Source organism: Pocillopora verrucosa, chromosome 8, assembly GCF_036669915.1.
Source record: "Pocillopora verrucosa isolate sample1 chromosome 8, ASM3666991v2, whole genome shotgun sequence".
Taxonomy (NCBI): domain Eukaryota; kingdom Metazoa; phylum Cnidaria; class Anthozoa; order Scleractinia; family Pocilloporidae; genus Pocillopora; species Pocillopora verrucosa.
This window is the reverse complement of record NC_089319.1, coordinates 1,045,901-1,068,858: the sequence shown is the minus strand read 5'-3', so window position 1 is coordinate 1,068,858 and position 22,958 is coordinate 1,045,901. Positions and strand designations below refer to the sequence as shown.

Here is a 22,958-nt window from a genome sequence, read left to right as displayed (position 1 = left end):
TCCTTCATTTTCGAATTCCTCATTTTCTTAAAACAGCTTGCAAAACGCGGGGGCCAAACGAGCAAAGTCCTCTGCTCTTGAAATCGTGATCATCTTCCTCTTCTACTGTCTGGCGCTAAAACAATCTTCTGACAGGGATTCTAAATATTTTTTGCCGGTTAGAATGGATGAGAATTCATGACTTTGTGATAGCATTTTGAAACTTGATGATGAACAGCTACGAAACGTTTGGGTGTTCCTTTGCGCGTGTAAACGTTTTGTAGTGTAAATGACGTAACTATGGAGAATGTACGTACGGGATCCAGAGGAGTTTGAAACTTTAAGTTTGCTCAGTTTGCGAACTAAAATACTCGTTAATACCTTCGAAAATTTTAATTTTAATCGTCCTCGCGTTACAGTTACGTTACGCAAGGTATATACCACAGTGCTAAAGACTAAGAGCTTGTAAGATGCCAAGATCGGCGTACAGTAAATAATACGCGGCTTTGCTCGGGAAAGCTTCATTATGCGCCGGCTAACTAGCGGTTATTTATTTTATAAATTCCGATTTGCATAGGGTGACGAACAGCGACTGCGTCAATCAGGAGACATGGAGCCGGAAATCTGATGCTAAGGATTCACAAAGATTCGGTGCTGGGCTTATAAACTGCGTGAGGCGATAAGGATTTATATTTCACAAGGTAAGAATTAAGAAAAGACAAAAATTAACAAAAACAAGTTTCCTCAAATACTTTCGTTTGCGTGACTTGAGTCATGCGCAAAAAGAAAGACGAACTTCGGTGGGAGGCGATTCAATAAAGTTTGCCAGCCCTATATTACTTCACCAAAGCATTTGACGTTTTCAAATGACTTCTCTTTAATGAAACGTTTCCAAGACTGATGACCCGTTTTTCGTTGTGTACCGCCTTTATGTTCATTACAGGTAAAACTGTATTTTCCGCACAGACTTGGACTTGGCAACCGAGGTTACTAGACATTACTGAAACATCGTGAACCTTTTGCGTGTACGATCTTGCAAACGTTTTAGCTTATAGACTACTTATGACTATTTAGCCACAATTCTGCTTATCCCAAATTGTAATTGCCTTGCTGCAGTAAGTTGATTATTACTTATTAATAAGTCCTTAAGTCCAACAGGGAAAAGTGTCCTTAATTTCACGAGACACGAATATGAATCTGAATTTAAGTAAATGTTGTGTAATTTGTTCTTCTTGATTTCTGTTTTCCATGTTGGCAAATAATTTTTCCCGTGAGCTTCCATAGGAAAAACGTTTAGTCATAAGCGTCTGTGAGTAGATTCGAACAACAATATGAACTACCGTCGGCTAAACTGTTTTCTATAAACATTTCTAAAACTCTCTCAGGACACATCGACGAAGGTAATTTCGTATCGCGTGTCGCTGTCCCTGAAAACATTCCAGGAGTTTCAATTTTTAATTCCCTTTTTAGTTCCCTTAAAAAACAGATGGAAACTTTTTTCTTTGCTTTTGGCACGACTTTCATCATTTAAATTCAGCGTTCGTTTTCTTTTCAATAATCATTGGTTCAAGTGACTCAAGTCAGGATTCATTATTCATATCCCTTTAAGTAATTGGTCTGTTTTGCAGTTGTGACCGCGGTAACGCAAGCTGCTGTGTGATATTTATCACACTAGGTAATTTAAAGATCGATAATATATTCATGAAGGTGAAGGCAAATCATGAATTTTGTTGTCTTTTCGGGTATATAAGCATATCTTTTGATTGCACCGTCCAGCTGATGGTAATAAACCTTATTTACCACACGCCCAGGGAACTGACTAACTGAGTATCACTTTCAACCTCATATATTTAAATAGGTTTCTGTCGTACAGCTACTAATTGTGTATTGTTGGTACCCTGCTTTGCGGTGTCGGTGGAGGAATAGAATGTTTCTTACAACAAGACAGTCTCTAGTGGACGTCAAGGCGTAACAGTAAGTAAAATCAATGTATAGATTAAGATTATTTGTTTGAATCTCCAAAACTAGTAGTTTTGCTTCATACAGTCCAAATCTTCTCGATTGACGGTGTTTAAAAAATGATGCAAGTAAAATAATTAACTTTAACGGAATATTAATTATTTTTTTGGCATAGGCTTTGCGTTTTCACCCTTTCGTGGGTAATTTTTTTAGATTCGGACCAAAAAAGAAATTGAAAAGGCAAAAACCCCATTGATCAAATATTCTTCTTGTAATATCGGTATATAAATTGAAAAAAAAATTGTAATGGGAGAATTTTGTGACGCACCACCGATCCCGTCAGTTTACACGAACCTTATAACGGTTATAGCTTCCAAGATTACAAGCAGCTTGCACTACCAGATCACAAAAGTCGTCCAGTGACATGAACCACCGTGAACTGTAACCACAATGAGGGTTAGTTAGAATTTTGTTAACTTCACACATTGCCCCAACATATATGCGAGAGAAAGTTCATTAAAATCATTTTGTCACAACACTTTAAATATTCAATTCATTGAACTTGTCGTTGTTTGTAGGAGAACTTTTCTTTTTTGCCAGATTTTTCACTTTAAAATGCATGGAAAAAGGTTCGTGAAAAAAAGAGAAAGTTGTCACTTAAGGGAATGGAAGGGTGATATATAAATACTAAGACTGATTGCACGAAAATTATCAGCATGCTAATTAATCAAGGCCATTAGCTAACTTATTGAAATTTCGTGTTTGGGTGGCTCTTACCTCTAATTAGAATTAAAGTTTTAGTACTTCACGAAAACCGTATCGCCACGGCTAAAGGTGTCGACGAGACATATTCAGCATAATTAGAACTGAACTAAATAGAAGGGAGGCAACTTTCCAATTTTAATGTTCTTGATAAAAAGTAAAATTTGATGTAAAATTTACAGGTGATAAAAATTATTGAAAAAATTTGAACGCTAATGTTTTCGTGTTTCACGATACGAGGATCAAAATGAACTTCACTTTGTATCGTGAATTGTTTTTTGGCCGAGGCCCTTTTCCTGTCGTAATGTTTTGTTCCAAATCTTAATGATATCGATTAACTTCAGCCAACAAACTCTTTGTCATTGAAATTTGCCAATGTTTTCATTTCATGTTTTTTTGCGCACTCTTCCAAATTTGCAAACAGTTCCAAACAGAAGTCTCCGATTAATTAATCGAGAGCAGAACACTGATATGAGTATGGTAAGACTGATATTTAGAAGTTTAGGTTTATATGCAACCTGGCAAGTTCAGTACATTTAAATAAACAGCGTATGAGCGGAAAATATGATATATCTTGCCTTCTTTGATAAGGATTATCAGTAAATTTTACATTTCTATCTTACAGTTCAGTTTTGGGTGTTTTTTTTAACATCCACGATCTAAAGTAAAAAATTATTACATTCATTGACGAGACCTTGTAGATTTTTTCATTGTCACGTTATCATGTCAGGTTTTTTTTAATTTACCAGGTTTATTAGTCAAGCTCCCTTCATCGGTAATTTTCATGTCAAGATGATCAAAAACGTAATAACATGTAGATGGCAGATGGTAATGAACATATACAGAAATACAAATCTAGAGGAAAAGTTAGAATCGATGAACTTGCTACAATAGAAATTGTACTTAAATGCAACGGATTGTTTATTATCGTTTGGTGGTTTTGAATCATTTCGAAATCAGTTCCATCGGAGGAAAAAGTTCTGAAAGCATTTTATTCACCATTTGCAAAATTTATGTATTTAAGTTGGACAGGAGCGTTCCTCAGCTGACTCAACAAACTGATGAAGCTTTCTGGGGCTTGTTCAACTGGGACGTCAAAGCAAACAAAAGCGGATGCTCTTTATGAATTTGCTCAAGTATTTTCTATAAATTCTTGCCGCTTTATCTTGTGATTTTAGATTTCGTACTTTCAGTTACTTTCATATCCTTTTCTAAGTATTTATAGCGGCTTGTGTGCAAAGCCTTTTCTTCCATTTTTATGGAACGACACAGTTTGAGACTAGCTACAAAAATCGATACTGAGAAATTCGTTATCCCCTTAAAATAATGTTAACAAAATACTTTTTGACTCCTTCATCTAAAAACAGAATAGAAACATGATAAAAAGGAAAAACTTCGGAATTTTCCAAAGCACCGTAGACACACAGTTAGAAAACTTTATTTTTTATTCTTATGCAAGTAAGCGATCTCAGTGTGTAGTTACCTGACTGTTTCGCTCCTCTTTGAGATTGAGGTGAGTAATGGCAGGTGAAATTTATTCGCTGAGCTGCGCCAGTCAGAGACCTTCCCTTTACGTTAGGTAATTATAACAATATAAACACATTTAAGACTGTTTTTTTTCTCCAACAGCATGAGGTATATTGACACAACAGGCACAACACGTAAAATGTTTTATTGTAATCTTCCTCTCTCTTCCTCTCTCTTGAGGAATACAATCTGTAAAATTATGGCATCACTTGCCAGAAAAAGAAAGCTTGTTAATTCTACAATTTTTTATGAATGTCTAAAACCACCCAAGTTAAGACATCAACTGTTAACAAACTTCCTTGCCTATAATTCTTGTATATTCTCACTTTTTGCGGATGATTTATCGTCAGCGAAAAATTCAAGCCTATCGGACTTTCTCACATCGATGGTGTACTCGTAAACGTGGCGTTGATAATCGAAAAATTAATCTGCACAGTGGCATGTTGTATCGATCCGGCATCATCAGTTTTTTAGGCTTTAATAATGTAAATAGTTGCTTTTTTGCACGCACACATGCTGTTTTGATGAATCTAAGAAAATTAACTGTTTGGGATAGGGGCGCCGCCTAAAGTCAGCTTACTCCACCAACTTAGCAAACAAGTGATAAGACTGACAGTAACGCGGTGTTCATTAATATCATTTCCTTGCAAAACTGTTGTAATGCCTTTTCTCTAAGTAAACGCCAAATAGAATGTCTGTAATTTTACATTTGACCGTCCTTAATTACACGAAGCTGGGCAAATAAAAGCCGGAAAAGTCGACAAAATTAAAAAAAGCATTCATTATGTAACGTGACAACTGCTTCGTGGAGTATTTTTGAAAAATGTCATGATCCTATTTTTTCCTTTCTCGTGTCTTTTAAGACAAACCTCTACATGACTCTATATAGTAAGGCTATTTGAAAACGTTTTCTTTTCTGATGTTATCATGCAGCGAAGTAAAGACGCTGAAATATTAATGAATAGCAAAAACAACTTATTCGATGGTTTTACGCGGAGGGGTTTTGGCGCGTTCCGATGCCCTAATTTGGTAAAACGACACAATGGCGGAATAGTAAAGTGAATTATTGGTTGACACTGCAAACTCGAGGCGAGATCTGCCATTATATTGAATATTTTATCGTCATTATTCAAAATAATTAATGTCCGAAGGCAGTAAGACAAACGGAAGGCTTTTTGTTATTGAAAAGTGGTTTCTTTGAGTCGAGCTGTGTTTTTATAAAGTGTTAGAGCAAGTTTTTACTGATAAGTAAGTTGAATTATTAAGACTAACCACGAAAGGCTTTCTATGTAAACTTGTTGGAGTTTTTGGAAAAAGGTGAGAGCAATGTTACTTGTGGCTCGCGATTCTTCATTGAATTAGCCAGCTTCTGGATTGGACTCAGAACTTTTAAGGACCAATGTAAGTTTTGCTCTCTGAAATTTCATGGAGAGTGAATTAACGTTACCCGAAATTATTACAAAAACCTTTAATTAGTCCTTAAAACGAGAGCAGAAATAATTCATTTGATGAAACTAGTTACAAAGTACGATCATGCCGTGTATTATGCCAAAACTGATCTATCCATGTGTTCCGAAGTCATACGAGACACAGGTAATGACAATTAATTGATGATGCTGACAACACTAGCACATTTTTAAATGTTATTTTGAACTTGGCATTCAATCTAAATGATTCAGCTGACATTTAAGTTGAATAATACTCTGTTTTATTTTTTACATCTAGGAAAAAACTGGAAAAGTTGGATATTATCACTGCAACTGATTGATTAAGAAAGGGTACTCTTAGAATTTATTTCTGCCTTTCTGGATAAAAATTAACCATAACTTAGAATTCACCATATTCAAATCCTTTTTTCATTTTAAATCATCCAGGTATTTCATCATGCATACCTTTCTGGCTAATTACTCTTTGGACTTTTTGATTAATTTCGCGTCGCTGTGTTTACCGATAATTCTGTCATTCACCAGCAGGGTAAATAATACAAAAATTTGCAAGTTCCCTTTTGTCCGTTAATTTGCTACTAACAATGAAAATTTTGGCCGTTTTACGGCTAACGATTAACTCATTGAAATCCTCTAGATAGGGGAGCATCTTCGGGTTTTATGCAGTTTGCAGATTTTTATTTTTCACTAGCACGAATTTTTAAGGTAGAAAAGATGGACTGCATGTGGCGTTTTGAAAAAGGTGAATTAATGCACATTAATTAAGTGTATCTTAGTCTGAGTAGCTTTCTTAAAAAATCAGCTCAGAGGAAAGAGCTCTATGACAGAAAAAAACTTGAGGATGTGCCATCAACTGGTGACTGGCACTCTGTCCTTGATTTGTCTTGCGTGCGAATACGATGGCAGGTAATTTAATTTGTCAAACATCCTCATTTTGTGTATAAGGGCTTATTCACTCTTGCTATAAGACCACATCTTTGAAATAGTCGGGTCATTTTATCAGCTTTACGTTGATATATGCTTTTCAGGGTTATTGAAATACGGAGTGCGTATTATCCATTCTCCGTAACACACCTCTGAAGGTCTACATTAACCTTTACGGCAAATAATTTCAATTCTCATCATTAATTTATAATGTCATTGCGTGAGTATAAAATACATACTTTTTTAACCCTAATTCATCTCACTTATTTTACGTTTCAGAGGGTTCAAGCTCAGTGTAGTGGTTACATTCCACATAAAGAAAAGATGGTTCTTAAGTTCAAATCAGTGCAATATGTTATCATCTTTACAATTTACTTATTGGACGAATTTCGTCAGACTTCCCCTCAGAATGAGACTGAATATAAAACAATCTCGTCGTCTAAATCCACCGAGGAACCAGGAAAATCAACAGCTGTATCAGCAAAGCAGAACAGTTCCGGTCACAACAATGAATCAATATTTTTAACTTTGCTGCCTCAAAACAACTTAAGTGTGCAATCAACACATACAGTGCTTCAAGTGAATTCAACGCCGATACCAACTTTGGATCCACAGACAAATTCAATTGTACAATCGACAACATTACCTCTTCAACACAATTTAACCGTTCAACCCACAGCCACGACTAAAGCGGTACAAAATCCCTCTGAAGAACAAACAAAATCAACCGCAAATGCCACAACTCAAGTGACTTCAACGCCGATACCAACTTCGGATCCGCAGACAAATTCAATTGTACAATCGACAACATTACCTCTTCAACACAATTTAACCGTTCAACCCACAGCCACGACTAAAGCGGTACAAAATCCCTCTGAAGAACAAACAAAATCAACCGCAAACGCAACAACTCAAGTGACTTCAACGCCGATACCAACTTTGGATCCACAGACAAATTCAATTGTACAATCGACAACATTACCTCTTCAACACAATTTAACCGTCCAACCCACAGCCACGACTAAAGCGGTACAAAATCCCTCAGAAGAACAAACAAAATCAACTGCAAATACCACACTAACTCAAGTGACTTCAACGCCGATACCACCATGGGTACCACAACCGATAACTTACTCACCATCAAACACAGGTATCGACCTATGATTTATTTCATTTAACATTTGCTATTCAGTTAGGTATCCGAGTGACTTAAAACTCAATTCATGCTCACAGCTAATAATACTCTCATAATTAAACTGGTTCAAGGTCTAACTACACTGCGGATGATGAAGTCATGATTTTTAACTTGCAGATTCTATCGTACTAAGAAAGTGGTCATAAAGCTTCTACGAGCATCTTTTAATGGCTTTTTAAAACGTCTTAAGACATTTTTTGCGAAGTTGGCACTAGGGCCGTATTGAGAGAGTTATCTAGTAGACGGCGAAGGCTTCCAAAAGGGATAAATGATAACGTTTTAGCGTTTAAAAATTATGAAAAATTACGTGGGGAGAAAGTTTTACGGGTGTGATAAACTGATATCATGATAGGAAGCGGGCACGTTCGCGATTCGAATTTCAATGCGCTGACTTCAACCGTATGTCTTGAGCCATTATCGGTGAAACACGCGCATATGAAGATTGCTGATTTATCTCTGCTCCACAGCGGGTGTGCGATTTGCCTTTCGGAGGAAACAGTACAATTTTGACCTCAATCTCCTGAACAAAGACTCGGAAGTTTATATAAACTTCGAGACGGAGCTCTTTAACGAGGTAAGGCAATCCCTTAACAGTTCATCATGTAACGTGACGTAAAGTAAAAACGTATCAATACAGTTTCACGCTGGGATTCCTCGCTTCACTTTTGTTTTACTATTCCCTCACATATGTCGACCAGCAGTAAACGTAGTCGACAAATCCCAATCAACACTACAACTTATCGTTGTACTTCACCTCTATGAACAACCAAAACCGTAGTATCGATGTAAAGAGTGATTGAAGAGTCTGTTTACGAGAGGACCGGGCAGGCGTGACACATGCCATCTTACCGATTTCTTTCAAACTTTCACAGCTTATGAGGGTCACTAAGTTATTCAAGAATCCAAGCTGGTTCGGACTCCCGGCTCATCCCTGGGGTATAAGAGCCCCCCATCAAATCCCTGGGGTAAAAGGCTAAAATAAGCTCGAAAAAATGCACTTCCAACGAATCTCTCTTACACTAACAGAATGGGATGGATTTTAATCTCATTATGTCCAATGGTTGCTTGAACCTTAGGGAAACAATTCCTTAAAGTTGAGGTAATTTGATATAACTTCTGCCAATTTAGAGCAGTTGATCATTAACTGTGTCACGCAACTATTCCAAAAAAGAAAAAATTAGGATTTTTTAAATTTCAAATATCTCCAATGGGCAATATTGTATGTTGACAAATATACCATCACAGGAAAGACCTATCTTAACACGACGTTTGTGGCTAAAACAATTTTTGGCCTCTGTAAAAGATTAGTGATCACTTCACTCTGAAATACGTGACCTCTGACGTTAATTTATGCAATTTTTGGTCATAAACTGATGTTTATTCACTCAATTTCAATTTGAGAATGGGATCGCCGACGCTAGTTTTCGTGGTACTCATATCTGAAAACGACAGATGTATAGCTGCCGAGCTAAAGAGTCACTTATCATACAAATTCTGTAACGCTGAAACAATCTATTGGAAAAAATTATCTATAAATGTATGTATATATCATACATTGAACATTACAGGATTGAGTAATAGACGTCGTCAGTTCATAGCGACGTTTGACGATGTTTGGTGATAAACATTAGTTTAATAGTCAATTAGTGGTGAAAGTCCTTCGGTATAAAAAAAAGTCTGTAGCTAAAACTTTACTCAGGAGGGCTGACTGTCTATCATCTTCACTTGATTCGAAGGCTGAGGAGAGAAATATGCTTCGGAGGTCTTAAAGCTAAATGGCTATACCATAACATTTCTCCGTAACTGCCACAAACCACTTACAACTAGTAACACTCCGGATGAGAAGGAGCCAGCGACTGGTTTTGCTGTTATTCCTTACATTCAGGGTGTAAATGTTACAAAACCCGTTAAGAGAATTTTGAATAGCCACAACGTTAAAATCGCTCAAAAACCTTTTTAGATTTTAAGGCATATTTTCGCCAAACCTAATCCTGTCACGAAAGAACAACGAACCGACGCTATTTATTCTATTTCATGCAATGACTGTGATCACGAGCATATCGGACAGACCAAACGTCAGTTTGGTACACGTTTGAAAGAGCATCAAAAAGCGGTCTTCTTTTGCAAAAAAGAAAATTCAGCTTTGTCGGAGCACACATGCCCAACTAAACATAAGTTTGGGTGGGATAATCATCACCACTATTCGACGTTACCACCAGCGCGTGACATATCAACTCCGCCCACGCACCTTTAAATCGTGATGATGGTGGCTTACCACCTGACGCCTATTTACACCTTGTAAGAGAAAATGGCAACTAATCAGTGAGCATATAAAAGGACCTCTTGTTGCAGCGATTAGATCACCCCTGATGAAGGCACTAGACAGGAGTGTCGAAACGTTGGGTCTATGAATTGTAACTTCTCGGTTACATTTATTAAATCATTAAACCAGAGTAGCATCAAACCATGTCAGAAATCAGTGAGATGGCATATGTCACGCCTGCCCGGTCCTCTCGTGGACAGACTCGAATTCATTTTTTGTACTGTAGTTTTGGTATGATTGACAGCAGGATAACAACTTTTCGTTCTGCGTTGCAGTTCACTAGGCAACTCAGACAATATGATGTCAAAGATGTAACTCTATTATTTATAAGGTAGGCATCTGCTCCCTTTAACATGGCCAATCTTTTACAGATTATGTGCTCAATTGAATATAACAACATCTTCGCAATATTTTCCCTAAAAATGTTACCAAGAACGGATCTGTGGATGACTTTAAGATACTTTGTGATTATCATGGTGTTACTGTTGACGAGCACCGCACTTATGGAGACACGTATTTTTAACGTGTCGATAAAAATGTCCTTTTTAGGGTTTCTTATAGTTTTTTGTGGATATTGTCATTACCTACCTGAGTCTTACCGTAAACAACTTACTTACCATAGAACTCGGTTTATTTCATTAATTCATTGTTTTTGTCCATTTCCCAGAGTTACTAGTGTCCTTAAGAAATAAAAACACTTCAGTTTTAAAAAACCTTCCAGTGATAAAAATATTTCAAACCATTCCCTGAAAATTTGTATCTTTCAAAATGAAAAGAGTTTTTGAAAGACATCAACCGACACGTTGACAAAACGAGAATTTTTTCTTCTGATCAGTAAAAGTTTTTCCGCTTTCTTTGACAGACCGGGAAGTGTGGAAGTTACCACTGTTTTGACTGTAAACGACAGAAATAACATCACAAATGTCGAAAGAGCATTGCACAACTTTAACCAAACTGGCAGACTCGGAAGCATAAACTTGATTGGAATTTTCTGGAAGGCTGAAGGTGAGAAAAAGGAGCTTTGTTTAATTGTAGGAAAAATGAATACGAGGGTTCAAATTTATAACATCACGAATTGGAATAGAACTCAAAAACCCGGCTTTTCCTCGAAAAAGGAGGCCGGTTGAGGCCTTCGTAACAACTCACTCACCATTCTCAACTACCCTTTTGCACCGACTAATGTATAATTTAATCCTTCAGTTATCACTTCCGATGTCAAAGTAGTTTCAGGCTTGTTCTTGTTTTGGACTTGATGATTGAATCATTGAAAATTTGTTAATGCCGAATATTAAGGTATTACCGATTGGATATCATTATTGCCGCTGTTGTTGTTTTTATCATTGATACTGTAATGAGTTTTATTGTCGATGCCATTACTTTGTTGTCAATGCTTCTTATGCTAAGATGAAACCTGTCAGCCTCCTGATGTTAGTATACTGAATCTTCCAAGATGGAAAGAAAACGAGATGGTTCACATTCTTCGCTCCAAAGATTTCATCGTACAAACATTGGTGAATAAAACAAACTGTAATCGACCACAAAAGCTGCTGTTTGAGTGGCGTTTATCCAAGTATAGTGTGGACCAATCAAATGACACTATCATCGAAACGACAACCACGTTGAACTCAAAAACTACAGAATGGAACTTGCAAAAGCGACAGCTTGATTATGGCCTTTATTTTGTGGATTTTAAAGCAGCCCTTGAAAGTAACCCACCGGTAGTAAACAGTACTTTGGGATTTTTTAACATCACGAAATCTCCAATAATAGCCGATATATTAGGAGGAAACAAAGTCACTCGGGGAAAGGGAAGTGTCATCACTTTGGATGCTTCAGCATCTAGGGACCCAGACGTGGAGCCTGGTAACTACACCTCCATGCAGTTCACGTGGCTATGTAAAAGACGAGAAGAAACTTTTCCCACCGGCCCTCTGGATTCGGTTCCAGTAATTACAGCGTCCTCGGGCCCCGGAGGAGGCGGTTGTTTTGGGACGGGTGTTGGAAAACTAGCTTCTAATTTAACGGTGGTGACGTTAGAAACATCTCTAATGACTGTAGATAGGTCTTATGACGTCAAACTTGTAGTAACCAAGGATGACCGAAAGGACGAATTCGTACAAGAAATCAAGATTGTCAGCGGTAACCCGCCCAACGTAATAATCAGGTAACTAATGGTGATTAAAAGTAATCAGCCTAAAGGAAATTTACAGCACTGAACCATTGGTCTATAGATTACTTGGCTTGATCAGGCAATCCGCTGTTTGGGAAATGTGTCTACGCTCTCTTCCCAAACTCGAGAGAGACATGTGACTGAATTACAGGTCGGCAGGATGATCATGGCGACAGCAGCCACTTAAAGGGATTAGCGCACGATTGTATGTGAGCATCTCTCTCTCCCTCTGTATAGAGCAGATATTATCAGGTTAGCTGTGCCATGCTGATTAGAAGAGGCCTTAACAAGACGAAACCGATATACATGGCTGCTAACTTAATAACTTATTTGACTTATTTTTTTTGACCAAATGTTAGTGCTCTTGTCGCCTGAGCTTTAACATACCGTTCACCTTGTCATCTGTCAGTAACCTTAGTTTATTATAGATCCATTCACCTCATCACGCACAGGGTGCATAATTGAACACCTCGTCTTGTTTCAAGGTAAGGAATTTCAAACTAAGCTTCCGTATCTTTTCTTTCACTGAAGGTGCCTCATCAACTGTGATAAGATTGCAAGTGAGTCGACGCGAATCAGTTTGACCACCGAGTGTAGTGGGGATCCTTGTGAAAGAGCAAAATACCACTGGCAGTTAAACGTTGTTCACTTTAGTGGCGTTGAGGACAATGACAAGGAACTGACTGACAAAGCAGAAACTTATCTCAATTCCACTGGCATCATCATAAAGAAGAACCAACTAAGAGAGTTACCGCTTGGTCACTTTTATCGATTGAAAGTCGAAGTTTCACAACAGGGTGAACCCCCAGGATATGCCACTTACCAGTTCAGAATTAACGCCCCACCTCAACATGGTTCTTGCAGCGTGACACCAACAAAAGGAGAGGCTTTGAAAACGCAGTTTAAATTTGAATGCAGAAATTGGCAGGTGAGAATATTGGAAATAAAGCGAAATGATCAGAACGTCCGAGGAAAAGGAGTCACCTTCCAACAGAAGTAGATGACATTTGCCATCGAGGGCGTAGTTTACGTCTAATTAATTATGTATGCAAGAATTTTACCAATCCAAGTCAAGCTTTGTTTTGCCTAAATCTTAAATCTGTTCCATTTTCAAGGCGAGGAAAGTGAACTTATTATTCTTCTTTCTCCATATCTTTTTCTGTGTAGGACCGAGATGAACCAATTACTTACCAATTCTATTACAAAACCGAGAATGGTGTGTACACAGTAATTTCATATGGCTCAGAAAGTCTTGTCAAGACAGTGCTACCTCCGGGGAAGATACATATTAAAGTAATGGTGTCTGACCGTTTGTCTGCTACAAATACCGCTCCTTTTGAAATAGAGGTAAATGCTCTAATATTTTGGAGAATTTGTTTTTTGGTACGCCACAGACAACGGAGGACAGTCTAAAACAAAGTCAAGAATTGCGTAAATATATCTTAAGCTGTACCATTTTTCACCCATTGTAGAAAATGAGAAATTAGCCTCTGATTAATGTTATCATTTAACTTTTATAGTATCCTGCAAGTGTCTTGAAATTTTAATGCGTCAATGGAATTAGCGCTTTAAGTTCCTACTACTATGCGTCATAAATTTTTACAATTTGACCTTCAAAAAAATTCGAGAAGTATCCAGCGATAGTACTATACATTTTCATTCTTAATCGTCTTTAACGTCACCCAGGTTAAACCTGCACCCGCTAGTGAGAATCTCAGCCAACTAACCGTCGGCAATAGCAGTCTGTTCAACCGACTAGTCCAATTAGGAGATGTCCGTGGCGCCACACAACTGGCAAATGCCGTGCTAGAGAGCGCTGAACAGAGAAAGTCAACTACCATCCAGGAAAAGATTGCTGTAGGTGATAAATTAACACCCACACATTTGTTCAACGACAGTTCATAAATTAAGAGGAGAAGGGGATCACCTCCCTTACGGTGTAATTTAGTGTTATCAACTGAGTTGATAACGTAAATCGGCCACCGTAAAGAGTTCAAAAGCTGAAGTTTTGGCCGTTAGCCTTTCGTCAGAGCGAAGGGCTAACGCTCGAAACGTCAACTTTTAAATCCTTTATGGTGGCCAATTTACATTTTCAACTCAGTTGATAATACTAAATTACCCTGTTATACTCTCCCACCGACGCACCACCGCAGTTTCTTTAGAAACTTACCCTTTTTATTCATTTACCTTCCTTACGAACTAGCCTCATGAGTAATCAATCGCACGGCGACTGTGAAATACTGAAGGATAAAAATATCTTATTTAGAGTTCTAAGTTCTTCTTTGCCCCGAAGATTTGGCTTTCTATGGTTTATCGGAGATTTTCAGAGATTTTCATTCTCTCCGATACGTGTGATCAAGCAAACAAAAAGAGCCATTTGACTTATTCCTACAGATTAAAGATTCTGTTGTGAAGACTGTGTCAGAGATACAAGTTGGCAATTTACAATCTTTGATTCAAGTGACGTCAATTATTGCACGAGCAACACTGGAACCCAGCGAGGTGACATTCGACACTCAGGTATGAATCGTTTGCATGCAGATGACTACGTGTTCAACACGCTATATATTCTCTGGTACATGGATGGAATAACATTTCAATTTATAATTCTAAACACGCGATCCCCTCTCAATGCTATTCGTCTACTAACGATAAAACTTTCAAGGGCATAATTCGAAACTTTTGACAAAAAAATGCATTTTGTTTTCACCAGAAACTTGCACTGAAAACACTCACCTCTATGACGTCACTACTTTCAAGTAAGACGACAGAAGATTATGCTTCAGAATATGTCTTAGTTGAGGAAGGAGGAGAGAACCTGGTACTGGGCCTCGGCAATCTTCTCCATTCCACTGCCCAGAAAGCTGATGTTGTCGGTCAAACAAAAGAGCCAACGGACGTACGATCTAAGGTTAGTTTCGAACTTACCGAATCTGTATTCGTTCCATCCCAGAAAAATGTGACTGACGTCATGATAACAATAACGTTTTCTTGAGAACCTGATCAGAAGGTCAAATATATCTTTTTGGAACAAGTTAAACCATGGCACCTGCAAGCATTTTTTAAATCTAATATTACAGAGTGAAAACATCTCCAGAGACACGGAGAAACTCATTGATGACGTTGCAACAGCTCTGTTGTCAAAGATGATAGTGGATCAAGAACCTCGCCGTATTAATACTAAGTCCATCAACATGGAACTAAGCCGAATGAGCTCCAGATCAAGGGGAACCAGTGCAGACTTCACAGACGATGATAGGGCAGGATTTAAATTTTCTCTCGCTGCCATAACTGATGACAAAGTGACAACTCCTGAATATATAGATAGCGTGGTAAGCCTACATTGGTTTCCTTGAATGTAGTTAGTCCTGTATAAGACAAAAGCGCGGTGTCTCTAGAACCTTAAACTTTACTTTAATATTTTCTCTGGGTTTACACATACTCAGAATGCTTTCATAAACGCCATCTCGCACCAGAACTGCATAGTGTAAATGCTGAATAATATGTATTCACAATAGTCGTGTCTTTTTACAGTTGACGATGAGTGCTTTTAATCCTTTCACTTGGGATAACAGTTCAGCTGTTGTCAGGGATTCTCATGTCCTTAGTTTGAACCTTAAAGATGACGAAGGAGAACCTCTAATAGTCAAAGACAGCAGAGAGGATATAGAGATCAAGATTCCACGGAAAGTGAGATTTACTCCAGAGGAAAGAGTTTCGTTCTTTGTGAAGCCCAGCAGTGAGGGGAAAATGCAATACCATGAAATAAACTCACCAGGTGTAAGAGGGAACGCTCTACGGCTGCGAGTAAGTATTGTTGTCTAACCCGTTTATTCAGAATCTTTCGGACACAGGCTCCTTTGTATCCGTCAATGAGTGGTACGTGGGCCGGTTGAATGGTCGGTTACATGGTTGGTTGGCTGGCTACAGTCCTGGTCTTGCGTGAGCTTTGAACAAATTGATGCACATGACAACTGAACACGCGAATTAGAAATTAATTAAGTGGGATTGAAAGATTAAAAAAAAAAAAACAGCTGGCTCTGAAATGGGAGATGAGCCACGGTGGAAAAGTCTGATAGAACTTTGGAAAAATTTATGAAAGAAGAAATAACACTTAAAACGCAGCAGAGTCTTCTATCCACAAAAAGCACAAAACTGTTCACAAATTTTGACTGATAATGCAACACCCTAACCAGTGAGTTACGTGTAAGTGATGACTGGCATTAAGCTGATCCATCGCTTTGAAATTTCGATAAGAATAACACATAGCAAAATCATTCTGCCAGGGTAATCAGTAGTAAATCTGTTTTCAGATCACACCAGAAAGACCCACCATCTTTAAGGTGTTTGTGCGACAAGGTCAGCGGCCAACTGTCACAGAATACGACCTAACCAAGAGAATCCCCGATGAGTCGTGTTCCATATCTCCTCAGGCTTCTCAGCGTGGTTGCAGCGAAGAAGCTTACGATGTTGTCTTGTACCATGAACTAATCAGTGAGGCGGGTAAATACTACATCGGTATATTATACGAAGGAGGCAGCGTTAGACCTCAGGGACGAAAGAAACGATCATGCTTCGGAAGTGGTCGGCAGAAGAGGTCGTGTGTGGAAATTAAGGATCCTCCAAGGCCCGAGAACAAGACAATAAAGCCTGTTTACAACTCAAGAACAGACATGAATTACTCGATGAACGTTTTGGAGGAGAGCTGCGTCTTTTGGGACAGCAGAGAAGAACACTGGTTGTCGACAGGATGCAGAGTAAGAGTTTTGAAAAAAATTCATCTGCAGACATTTTTTTTTCCTCTCATACGACAATCTTTTTTCCATTTGGTTGACGTTTGGTAATCTCTTAGGAAATTTCGGTACCTAATAACATTTCGTCGAAGGAGCTAAATGAACGTCGAGAAGTTCATTGATTCGTGTTCTTAACTGATCAGATGTCTTTAAAAATACGTTACCACTTTCGTAGATTTGATTAAGTTATCTTCCTAGCTGTGAATAGTAATCTTCTCTACTTGAATAACGGACAAGAGCAGTTGACTTAAATCTTTACGGTTTATTTGTCTTTTATTTAAGGTAGGACCAAAATCTGATTTAGGATCCTTACACTGCCTGTGTAACCACTTAACGTCATTTGGAGGAGGTGTCCTGGTGATGCCTAACACGTTGGATTTTGATGTCGTGTTTACAGAACTCGGACGACTCGACCAAACTGGAAACGTTGCTGTCCTTTGTACGATAATCATTGTGCTGTTGTTGTATTTGCTTGTGGTCATATTCGCAAGGAAAGCCGATAAACGAGATCAAGCTAAGGTAGCTCCGTGTTCTCCTTGGTTTTTGTAAACTGAATTCAAAGTCTCAAATATTAATTCTCACGAAACATTTTCTGTGCTAAATTACGTTTTAAATATTTATTCGATATGCAAGGGTCAATTGATCTGTGAAATAACACCTAGCAATATTATGACGATACGCCTCCTCACCTGTATGAAATCATCTTTTCATACTTCCAACTTACATTTTGTGCTTTCATACCGAAAGGCGAATTTCTCTTTGATTCCATAAAGTCATCTTTTTTTTTATTATCATTATTTTATGTTTTTCCACAGAGAGGCCCGGCGCTCCATTTAACTTTGACCCAGGAGGCTTCTTATGAGTACGATTTGACCGTGGTAACGGGAGTCTGGAGAGAGTCTGGGACGGATGCCAATGTCGCCATCGTCATTCATGGAAGCGAGGCGGAGAGTCAACCCATAGTATTACAAAAGGACATGATCAACTCCAGGAAAATTTTGGCTCGCGGAAACGAAGATAGATTTGTTATTCATTTACCAATGTCACTAGGGATTATGCAATACATCCGCGTTTGGCATGACAACTCAGGAAAGAGTCCTTCTTGGTATTTCAGCCATGCTGTTGTGAAGGACCGCCAAACAGGGAAAAAATGGACATTTATAAACAACAGTTGGCTGGCTTTGGAAAAAGGAGACGGTAAAATTGACAGGATTTTAACACCTCTCTCTAGTCGAGAGATGAAGACTTTTAAACGCTCTCTCAACTCACGAGGCTCAAAGAGTTTTTCTGAGGGACATTTGTGGCTCTCTGTTATAACTAAGCCACCGGGGAACAAATTCACACGCGTCCAACGAGCTACATGTTGCTTGTGTCTTCTTCTGTCTGCGATGCTTGCGAATGCTCTTTTCTACAGGACTGAAAAGACAGGAGATCCTACCATGCAGATTGGTCCATTGAAGTTCAGCTGGAGGCAGATTGTGGTGGGCATTGAGAGCGCTCTGATAGTTACTCCTGTGAACTTACTCATCGCGTCATTGTTCAAAAATAGTGCGAAAAAACCTTTAAATAAAGTTGATGTGACCAAGCTGGAAGATGCACCTGAGCCTGTGCAACGCAACAGTTATTCTTCCTTAGGCTGCGAAGAGGACACAAGCGGCGTAAAAGCTGCATCGAAAAGTAATACTTCCTTCTGGACAAGAACACGAGGACGAATGTGGGGCAAGACCAAAAAGGACTTCATTTGTCCTCATTTCTGTATCTACATTGCTTGGTTTCTAAGCCTTGCTACTGTGTCTGTATCTGCGTGCTTTACTTTTTTCTTCAGCTTAATGTGGGGAAAAGACATTGCAAACCAGTGGTTGTCCTCTATGTTAGTTTCTTTCACTGAGGATCTGTTCGTTCTTCAACCAATCAAAATAGTTCTTCTCATGGTTCTAGCCGCATGTTTCCTTAGCAACCGTAATGACGCTGACTTTCGTCATGTTAAAAACCACGAGACAACTGCACAATTATCTTCTTTGGAAACAGAAGTTGCATGTGACACCCAAGGTAGAACAGCTGAAATCCCGGAGGAAGCTGTGCTTGAACAAGCCAGAGAATACAGAGTAAAGGAGGCAAAGATGTATTCCTTTGGTAGAGAACTTGTGGTGTATCTACTGTTCTTACTGCTACTAACAATCGTTTGTTACGGTAACAGAAGTTACCATGGATATCTCATGACTAAGAATCTAAAAGACACCTTCAGCAATTATTCATTGGTAAGTATTCAACAAAGCTAAAACAAAGAGGAAGAATTTAACGAACTTTGCTTAGTCCTGAGTCTCTGTGCGGGTTTTCTCCTCAGTCCCATAAAAAAAATAACCTAAATTAAGCATAATTATGCTAGGACATCAACATTTCGGTACGAAGATCACCAGAGTAATACCGGTGCTCCTATGCGCGAAGCGCGTAAGTGGAGCTTCATAATTAATGAAGTATAGTAGCCTTTTATGCCTCGGTTGATTGCCACGTGTCAACAATTGGACACTCGGTTTCGTACAAACTGGATCTCACAAATGCAACAAACTGCACCGACGGTCATTCTAATAAAGTGAAAAGAAGTAAATCATTATGTGAGCTCTTTCGGTTCTTCTTCAGGCCAAAGATCCCAGGATCTTTTGGACTTGGCTGAATCGTCAGTTTGTGAATGGCATTTATGCTGGTAAGTGGTACAATGATGAGAGAGTCAAAGAGCAAGAGTACGTTGGTGACAAGATGTCCATTCTCCTGGGAGTGCCCCGTTTAAGGCAGCTGAGAGTACAGAAAGGCAAGTCAGTTAATCTAATCAACTCCAAAACAGCTATTGTAAGGATGTATATCACAAATCGCTCTCTCAGTGAAAAGAAATAGAAATTTGCATTTGCTGGTTTTTATTTCGGTTGTATATTTTAAATTAACTAGTACTGTCCAATAAAGACAATTTTCTCGAAGAAAACGTTTTAGGAGCCATCGTTGAACCACAACCAACGTTGCTAATTTTTCCTGGTGTTGCTGTTATAGATTCTTGCTTGATCCCGGAGCAGTTACAAGAGGTAGTAAAGCACTGTAATGACTTCTACAGCGTCGACGAAGAGGACAGAACTCATTTTCATCTACCTGGATGGATGCCATTTACAGGCTCGGTTTCGTGGGCTAACTTTTCAGATCTTTGCCCGGCCCCATGGCGTTACGTGAAAAAGGAAAAGATCCAGAACTCGCCAAGCTGGGGTTTCTTTCATGTTTATGACGGAGGTGGATACATAGCAGATTTAGGTTATAGTAAACTCACTGCTGACAGAATTATTACTAACTTGAGACAATACGACTGGGTCGACCGCCAGACCCGCGCAGTGTTACTTGAATTCTCCATTTACAATCCAAACACAGGATACATCAGCATATCGACATATCATTACGAAGTACTCCCCACTGGGTACGGTAATCCTTTCGCAAAGATCGACACGCTTCTAGTGACGAGCACGGAAACTGGTTTCCACCGGTTCTACCTGATTTGTCAGTTACTTTTCATCCTCATGGTAATCTTCTTTGTGCTAAAAGAGGTTTATAATATCTTTAAGCAGAAATGTTCTTATTTCCGATATGCATGGAATTGGGTGCAGATTTTGCAAATCATTTTTTCTTTTCTGGTGGTAGTTTTCTATGTTTTAAAATCACAAATGGTTCTGGAAAGTGTCGTAAAAGTAAAGAAAAACCCTTTTGCTTCTGTAAGTTTTGGGGAGGCCGTTGACTGGAACCACGCAGAGAATTCCGTTTTTGCTCTGACGGTTTTCACAACAACTGTGAAACTTCTGCGCATGATCCGTTTTAATCCACACGTCAGCATAATGATGTCATCACTTCGTTTATCAAGAGGATTACTCATGTCATACTCTGTGATATTTGCCATCATTATCTTCTCATATGCTCAGTTTGGTAGACTAGCTTTTGGTGAGTACATGCTGCGTTATTCATCGTTTCAAAGAACGGTGTTTTCCGAATTTGTCATGTGCCTCGGCGGAAAAATGGACTTGGAAGAACTGCGACGAGCGAATCGAGTTCTAGGTCCCCTGTTTGGATTTTCTTTCCTTACTCTTATGTCGTTCATTTTCGTCAACTTTTTTGTTGCCATTCTAAATGATTCTTATGAGGACATCAGAGAAAATACGGACAAACAGTCGAAAGACTTTGAAATGTACGACTTTATATTGGAAAGACTACGTGAACTTTTAGGATTTAATAAAGAAACTGAACGAGAAAATGACAATGATAATAACACTGACCTGCTTGAACATCCAGTACCTCAGGAAAATGTCCCACATGGAAAACTAACATTTACATCTGTAGTCGTCTACTCTCAGAGACTTCGTCATATGGCGAGACGCAAACAACTGCGAATTTCCAAATTAAAAGAGGAGAACGACACTGAAAGAGCGAACGTGGTTCGATTTGAGTGCGAGAGACCGGCAACAATGGCTAATGTAGAGACACGAAAAAGAACAATTCAAAAACTAAAATGTGTTACATCAAGCTTGTTTATCATGAAGTCCTTAGCGCAAGAGAGGATGTTGGAGAGAATGTCTGATTTAATCGAGAAACTTGCAATGGACGAAGTGCAACGAGATGAAGAGCTTCTTTTTATAATCCGGTTTTTACTTCTAATGAATATGAACTACGACGACTGTTCTAGTATACGTGGTCCAGATGACACTTCTTCACTCGATGACATTGCCATTTCTTCATTGACAACACCGTTATCTTCGCCAATATCCGGGATCGACAAGACAAGAGGTGAACCGGTAGATACCTCTGACGATGAAACGTTAGACCTTCTTCGAAGAAGAGAACTTTCGCGTCCGTTGCCGTATCACTTGAGGGGTATGGAGCTTCGTGAACAACTCCGATCAACTTTGGCAACTAAAAGAAGCAAAAGGTTCAGGCTGAGGCCGTCGAACTCTTTGATCTATAAATACTACTCGTTCCTTTGAATGCGGGTTTTCAGAAGACAACGACACTTTCCGAAAATCCGAATTTATCTCTGTTAAGGGCCGGTATCAAACAGAATAAGATCATGTTCCTTAAAGGTTCACTTTCCAGTTATCAAAATTATCCACAAGATCCTGATGATAATCTACAATTTAGTTATCTCTTTAATAAAATAGTATCGTGATAATAGTATCGCGTAATTTAATTATTAAATCTGCCGCACAAAATTAAAATATTAATAAAATTTTAGCTGGTGCAGAATGCGAAGGGAGGGGAGGGAGTGACACGATAGGAACACACCCCCTCTTCCCCCTTTTTCCTCTTTCCCCCTCCTCTGTTTGTCTCTCTCATAAACGTTTTTTGGTGACGTGGTCACGCACGTAAAGAAATAAGAAAACTATGTTTCAAGACAAGACTTAACATTAGCTGCGAAAGAGACTACCTTCTTACGTTAACCATGCAGGCTGAATTTATACACTTAGTCCAACTTTACGAGTGAAGCGGGGTGCGGTCAATTATAGGGTTAAATTCGCAACGACGTGGCTAACCAGTTTCTGGCTAATCAACAAAAGGCAAGATTCGCAGTTAAGCCACCGTGGCACCTTCCTTTGGATGTAATTCACACTTAGCACAGATATCCCACGTTCGTTCTGTTGACAAGAATTCAAGCAAAAAAAAATAATACATTTAAGATAGAGACTGCATCAAGACCAGTTGAAGAATAAAGTAAGTTCTTACACTAAAAAAGATATAAAAAAAAAATAAAGCAAAGTCAAATTATATTACCTTTTCGCGCTTTAAGTTTCTGTTTCTTCAGGATGATGCTTTTTTCATCTCCCGCAGCTTTGCCACCTCTTTGCTTCTTTCCTCCTCTTCTCTC

At 38.7% G+C, this 22,958-nt stretch overlaps 1 protein-coding gene across 5 annotated transcripts; it reads left to right on the top strand.

Moving 5' to 3' along the window:
* Nucleotides 1-1,855: 1,855 nt before the first annotated feature.
* LOC131787972 (polycystin-1-like protein 2) lies at nt 1,856-22,743 on the top strand. Of its 5 annotated transcripts, none has more exons than XM_066170980.1 (19): nt 1,879-1,953; nt 5,953-6,005; nt 6,876-7,746; nt 8,259-8,365; nt 10,390-10,445; nt 10,977-11,119; nt 11,519-12,278; nt 12,816-13,212; nt 13,452-13,631; nt 13,971-14,141; nt 14,679-14,804; nt 14,998-15,195; nt 15,365-15,616; nt 15,819-16,091; nt 16,598-17,041; nt 17,360-17,596; nt 17,893-19,335; nt 19,715-19,883; nt 20,117-22,743. In XM_066170980.1, the coding sequence occupies exons 3-19, from the start codon at nt 6,921-6,923 to the stop codon at nt 22,078-22,080; spliced, it is 7,746 nt and encodes a 2,581-aa protein (XP_066027077.1). In that variant the 5' UTR covers nt 1,879-1,953; nt 5,953-6,005; nt 6,876-6,920; the 3' UTR covers nt 22,081-22,743. The 5 variants fall into 5 exon arrangements, with proteins under 5 accessions (XP_058961036.2, XP_066027077.1, XP_066027076.1 ...); XM_066170979.1 differs by lacking the exon at nt 1,879-1,953 and adding an exon at nt 5,433-5,544; XM_059105053.2 differs by lacking the exon at nt 5,953-6,005 and having other exon boundaries at nt 1,856-1,953.
* The last annotated feature ends 215 nt before the right edge of the window (nt 22,744-22,958 follow it).